At 36.5% G+C, this 6,891-nt stretch overlaps 1 protein-coding gene across 1 annotated transcript; it reads left to right on the top strand.

The window, feature by feature from the left end:
• Positions 1-1,623: 1,623 nt before the first annotated feature.
• Positions 1,624-6,048, top strand: LOC103931242 (potassium transporter 1). Its single transcript, XM_018643494.2, has 9 exons — positions 1,624-1,786; positions 2,443-2,677; positions 2,983-3,228; positions 3,621-3,671; positions 3,761-4,021; positions 4,114-4,166; positions 4,240-4,354; positions 4,441-4,695; positions 4,775-6,048. The coding sequence occupies exons 1-9, from the start codon at positions 1,742-1,744 to the stop codon at positions 5,782-5,784; spliced, it is 2,271 nt and encodes a 756-aa protein (XP_018499010.2). The 5' UTR covers positions 1,624-1,741; the 3' UTR covers positions 5,785-6,048.
• The last annotated feature ends 843 nt before the right edge of the window (positions 6,049-6,891 follow it).

Below are 6,891 nucleotides of genomic sequence, written 5' to 3'. Positions count from 1 at the left end.
GGAATCCAATATGAATAAACCCATGGATGTGGATTATGTTATCACATTGCTTATTTAAATATTTTGTTTGGGTGTTCGTGGGTTTATATTTTATTTAATCATGTTACGATGTTTTCCGATTTTGACACTTATCATTAAGCTATCCATACAGCTGTGGCGAAAAAATTATAAAATATTCGTTTAGTAGAGTGAGTTGTTTCAAAATATTAGGAAGAAATATAAAGTTATTTATTATTGGATGAAAGGATGTAAATTTGAGTTTTTTTTGTATTGGTTCTAACAATGCGTTGTTTTATGAGATGAATCCTCCGAAACCACATGAATCTTTAGTTAGAATGGAATTCCAACTCGAAAACGGATTCTTTTTGTGAGGATTCTAGAGATCTGTGAATCATATCTGTTTATCGTATATCGTGCAGTTAAAAATCATTTTAGATATTTTTATTTAAAATTAAATACAAGCAGTATCTGACAAAAACTGACTGTAGGATGTACGATGAACATAAATTTACAGATCTCAAAGATCCTCACCATAAGGATCCGGAGAGAATCCTTTTGGATTACAACTCCACCCTTACTATCCAAATAATTAACTCGGCAATCAGTTGTTAAAATCAATAGGCCTTCAAATTGTGCAATTCAATTGAGCTTTTCATGAATTTTAACGGAATTATATACTTTCATGGAGTCTATAAATTGTAATGGATTTGTATAGACTTTTGGAATTATTGACATTCATGGATTTATATAGATTTTAGGGTTCTCTAAAACAAATAATAATCAAAATTGGCCATGAGGAGAAGACAAAAAAAATTGTTGATTACTTGTTGTCTTCTTTGAAGAGAAAAGAGATAAAGATTTGGCCATAGAAGACAGAAAAATGGAAAAAGAAATTTGTAGATTTTTGGGCGTCTTACCCTTACATTTCTGCTTCAAAGAAGAGTTAGTTCATATCCAAGTCTGATCATATTTTGTAGTGGGAAGAATCACGATGAAATATTAGGGTAGAGGCATAGTTTGTGAGGATTTTTTATATTTATATTTTCCACTCTAGAATTCACTAAATTCCTTTGACTCCTAAATTCCTCTAAATTCATTAAATTTTGAATGCAACCAGAATTTGGAACATTTTAAGAAAACTCGAGATTGAATACCACCAAATTTTTACAAATTCTTTGAAAATCAAGAATGAATACCACTAGAATTTGACAGATTCATTTAAAATCTTCATTGCATGCAAACAGATTTATGAACTCTTTTAAAATCCATCAAAATCTCACTCTAATGCATCCTCTTATATTATTTTAGTATGCGAATAAGAAATTTGAACTAAAAATAAGAGGACGGATATTTTTTTTTATTCTAAACTATTGTAATATACAGAGTATGGATTAAGACTTTGGGCAAAGAACACGAGTACGACACTTCATTCAAACGTATACAGATTCAGAGTTGTTTTGGTCAAAAATTTGGAAACGAAGAGAGGTAAAGGACCGTTGAACGCCTTTTGCAAATTCTTTGGAGTTAGGACGCACAACACGACAATTGCGTAGTCCAACTTACTGCCCCTCACTTTCGACATCTCTCTCTCTCTCTCTATCTCTCTCTCTCTCTCTCTGCGTTATATACGCTTTGCCAGCCTTTCTTCCTCTTCAGTCAGTCACTTCTCTTGCACAGTTGCACTGCATCTCCCTCTCCCTCCCTCTCTCTCTCTCTCTCTTTCTCTCTCTCTCTCTCTACAATGAACCCATCTGAAGAACTAATGGAACAGGGAATATCTCCACGGGTATATATATCCTTCATCCTCTCTCACTCTCTTTTGTTCTTCCTAATATTGTTCTTTGATAATTAGTTCTTTGCTTTCATGATGGTGATTTTGGTAAACTTTAAGTGTTTGATATCGACAGACTTATGAATGTCAGCCATTTTTGGAGCTTCTCTTGGACAAATAGTTTTTAGTGAAATTTTTCTGTTCAGAGTTTGTGAGATTTTGCAAATTCTTATGCAAATGTAAAATGTACATCTGGAGCAGCAGCTTCTGTGGAACCAGGACATTTGAGAATGTGAGAAGAGGGGCTTCCAGTTTTGAATTTTTTATTTCTGGGTTTTGGGTAAATTAAATTCCTTTTAATTTGTACAAATTTTGCATCTTTTACTGTTTTCTCAATGGAATTCACATCTTGGCGAAGGGAAGTAGTGTAAATGGTCTTTAAGGATTTACGCTATTCGTCGTTGTTCATAATTTGCGCAGCCAGATAAAAAAATATTGGGGACACGCATAAAACCCCGAAAAAATAAATTTAGTCTTCAAAGTAGCTGCTGAACCATAGGGTCATGAACTTTTATGGGCTCTTTTGTACTAATTGACCTTCTTTGATGTTTCTAAATTGTTGAATTTTTCGAATGTATGTTTATAATGTTGTCTTGAATCGGGTCTTGCAGAGGGTATCCCGTACAACTGTGCTCACATTGGCTTATCAAAGTCTGGGAGTGGTGTATGGTGACCTAAGTACATCCCCTCTCTATGTTTATAAGACCACCTTCTCCGGAAAGTTGAGCCTTTATGAGGATGATGAAGAGATTTTTGGCGTCCTTTCGTTTATTTTCTGGACGTTTACTCTAATTGCGCTCTTCAAGTATGTTTTCATTGTGATGTTGGCTGATGACAATGGTGAAGGTACAGTTTTGTTGTTTTCATTGTGATGTTGTCTGATGACAATGCTAAGTTACCCGATTGATCTTATGACGCAAATTATTAGGCTGTTCATTCAACCTTCCAGTCACTTTTGAATGGTTGGTTCGGCTTTGCATTCTACAATACTGTTTTCAACACTGAGAAAAACACTCTGCTGATCTCCTTTTTCTTGTCATTTTTTACTGTTCTTGATCTCATCTAATTTTCCAAATGATTTGTAGAAAAAAAAATGTAATTGGATGGCAAAAAGACGGTTTCTCAATACCAGTTTTGTACACATGGTGCAGGCGGTACCTTTGCTTTGTACTCCCTCCTCTGTCGTCATGCAAGATTAAGCATTCTGCCAAATCAAGAAATCACAGATGAGAAGTTGTCTGAATATGTGACGGAAGGAACCGCAGAAACATGGCAGAGTTCAGCTCTGAAATCATTCTTTGACAAGCATCCAAGATTTCGCAAAGGGCTGCTGGTTTTTGTTCTATTTGGAACCTGTATGGCAATTGGTGATGGTGTACTCACTCCTGCAATATCAGGTGGGCTAGTCCTAACAAAATCCTCTATAGTGATATTTATGTTTTTTCCCCATACAAGTTCCGTTCCCTGAACTTTTCAAATCCTAGGCTAGCTCATCTTAACTTTTCAAGATAATGGTTTCGACTTTTGAGTAAGCATAATATCCTTCAGAACATGGATGTATATGATAATTTTGTGACATATGAATGGTTAGAAATACACATTATACCTAAAGCACGTATGACAGAGCTAAATTCCTCCCTTTCTTAGAGCTTGTTCAATTACGAGTCCAACTCCAAACAAGCATCTGTTGGTGTTTTAGAAAGACTTCTAATTCAACTAGAGTTTGATAGTTCTCGATTAGTTTGTAACATTATTTGTGACAGAGATTCATTTGTATTTCTTCTTTCAGTTCTTTCAGCAGTCTCCGGGATTAAGCTTAAATTCACAGGACTCCATGACAGTACGTCAAACTTCTTCATACCGCTAATAACCTTTCAAATATCTATGCATCACCATTTGTAAAACTTCTCTTTGGTTTCTTTCTTTCAGATTATGTTGTGATAATCTCATGTGTCGTCTTAGTGGGGCTTTTCTCCCTTCAGCATCACGGAACACACAGAGTTGCTTTCATGTTTGCTCCGATTGTTACAGCATGGCTTCTGTGTATTAGTGGCATTGGAATATACAACATATTTCGGTGGAACAAATGTATATTTCATGCCCTTTCTCCAGTTTATATGTTAAAGTTCCTTCGAAGCACGGGCATTGAAGGATGGGTATCCTTGGCGGGAGTTGTTCTTTCAATAACAGGTATCTCTTCTAAACTCCTGTTGCAGTAATGTGGTTTACTTGCTGCTAAACAGAGCTACTGGAAACTAGTTTTCTCCGGAATATTATCTCAGGTGTAGAGGCGATGTTTGCTAATTTGGGCCATTTCTCTCCGCTCTCAATAAAGGTAACTTTGCAGTCGATTGTTAGTTCTTTCTTATTTCAACACTGATGTTAAAGTACCTGGCATCAAATCCCAGATGGCCTTCACATTACTCGTATATCCCTCTCTAGTTCTTTCGTACATGGGTGAGGCTGCGTTTCTTTCTAAGCACCACAAAGACATCCAAAGAAGTTTCTATAAAGCCATACCAGGTAATAACTTATCATAGTACCCAAATGGTTAATATCATTAATTGTCATCTTTCGTATGTATGCCGTAATTGTTTGGTTTGCTACAGAAGCTGTGTTTTGGCCAGTGTTCATAGTTGCCACTTTTGCATCTGTTGTTGGAAGCCAGGCAGTAATTTCAGCTACCTTCTCTGTTATAAACCAGTGCTGTGCACTGAAATGCTTTCCCCGCGTCAAGATAGTTCATACTTCGAGTAAAATATACGGCCAAATATACATTCCAGAGGTCAACTGGATGTTAATGTGCCTTTGTTTAGGCGTGACAATTGGATTGAGGGACACAAACATGATGGGTCATGCATACGGTATAAATCTAACCGCTATCTCTCGGATATTCTTGGTATTTATGTGAATGTACTTTGATCGTGTTGTTGAATTTGGTAGGTTTGGCAGTCACCGCTGTAATGTTTGTGACAACTTGCTTGATGGCTCTGGTGATGATAATAGTCTGGAAGAAAAGTATAATAACTGCATTAGCGTTTTTAATGCTCTTTGGATCAATTGAGGTGGTTTACATTTCAGCATCCGTCAGCAAGATCCCAGAAGGTGGATGGATCCCGGTTGTGCTCTCTATGATCTTTATGGGTGTAATGTACATATGGAACTACGGAACAATGATGAAACACCAATTTGATGTTGAAAACAAGGTCTCAATCGACAGAATAGTGTGCTTAGGTCCGAGCCTTGGCATGGTTCGGGTCCCAGGAATTGGACTCATGTACACTAATTTGGCGACTGGGGTACCAGCTGTTTTCGGACACTTTGTAACTAATCTACCTGCATTCCACAAGGTGCTGGTTTTTGTTTGCATCAAATCTGTTCAAGTTCCCCATGTTAGTGGAAATGAAAGATTGCTTGTTAGTAGGGTGGGCCCAAAGGAGTATGGACTGTTCCGGTGCATTGTGAGGTACGGTTATAAGGATCTTCAACAGGAAACCTGTGATTTTGAGAACATATTGGTGTCTAGTATAGTGCACTTTGTAGAAACAGAGGAAGAAGGTCCTTTGAGACCGATAACTGGGTGCTCTAGACAGTTTACTGATGCAGATTCCGAGCCCCTTTATGCTCCAGATCGCACTTTCATGGACTTGACCAAAAAAGAAAACACAGTGCAGTTTTCATGTGATCTTCAAGTGATAAAACCTGGTATCAGGCAAGCGGAAAGTTCTATTTGCAAAGACGAGTCCCTGCGAATATTAGAAGCCAAAGAATCTGGTGTTACATACATTTTCGGGCATTCGCATGCAAAGGCAAAGAAGTCATCTTCCTTTTTCAAGAAACTTGTTATAGATATCGTCTATGCTTTTCTGAGCAAGAACTGCAGAGAGCCGGATGTTGTTCTGAATGTGCCGCATACTTCTTTGTTGGAAGTTGGTATGATTTACTACGTCTGACTTCTAGGAAGAAGGCGTACTAAACCCATCGGAAGATCCTGCGTGTGATTTTGGGATGTGTCGACGGAGGAAATTCATACTTTGTTCGAACTCGCAATGGTTTTACTAAGCAGTGGGAAGTTTAGAGGGACTTGCAGAAACTGATAGCTGTTACAGTTAGATTTGATTTTTCGGGTTTATCTATGTTAACTTTGTATCAGAGAAATGTAAAAATTTAAATTGCTGTATCTTAGAACGAATAAATACCTTGAACTAACACCCTCACAGTTTGTGTATTCTGATTCACCTAGCATGCAGCTATGGAAAAAGCCATGCTAAAATGCCTTCTTTCAGTAGGGTTTTATCTTAAAAAGTATTGTTACGTTTAGCAGTGGAACATGCATACTTATAGCTTATAACTCGAGACATTACTCATTATATCTACAACACTCATCACGTGACTTACTCTATAAACACAGAGATATAATCCCATTGGCAAACACATTTTCTCAAACTCTGCATGTTCATGACCATCATTAGTCCTAATTAACTTATCAAATTAACTTCACATGATAAAAAGAATTCGAACGGTAAAATGTGAATGGATACCAAGTAATATTACCAAAATATTACTGTCAAATTATATATAATGTTCTTGAAGATTCTAATAATGGGGTTCAGAAAAAACACATACCATAACCAAAATTTAGACCCAGTTTTTTGGGAGAGAAATATAGACCATTTTATTCTTTAATAAAATACAATACTTGAGGTAAGAAATACAAATTGGACAATAATTTGACACAATCAATTTTTATTTGAATGTACAATCTAGATTAACAATTTCATTACGTAACGTTTCAAGTATCTATACACAAAACAAATTATTTCTTTCTACCAGAACATAAAATCATATGGATATTATAAAATAAAATAAAAAGACAAATTATTTCCTTCTCCTTTAGTTTAGCACTCGCTCTATTACTTTACCGTGCATAACCCCGAATGTGTCTCTTCACCCTTCCCAAGAAACCCCACCACCTTATTTCACGTACAAAACAAACCTATATATAAATCTTTCTTACTCTCCTTCCTCCTCCCAACAGCCACAAAGATCCAATCTTTTCT

The sequence above is a fragment of a genome, unplaced genomic scaffold (assembly GCF_019419815.1).
Source record: "Pyrus x bretschneideri cultivar Hongxiangsu unplaced genomic scaffold, Pyrus_bretschneideri_v1 Contig39, whole genome shotgun sequence".
In the NCBI taxonomy this organism is placed as follows: Eukaryota; Viridiplantae; Streptophyta; class Magnoliopsida; order Rosales; family Rosaceae; genus Pyrus; species Pyrus x bretschneideri.
Note: the sequence above shows the minus strand (reverse complement) of the source record. Positions and strands in the feature narration are given on the sequence as shown.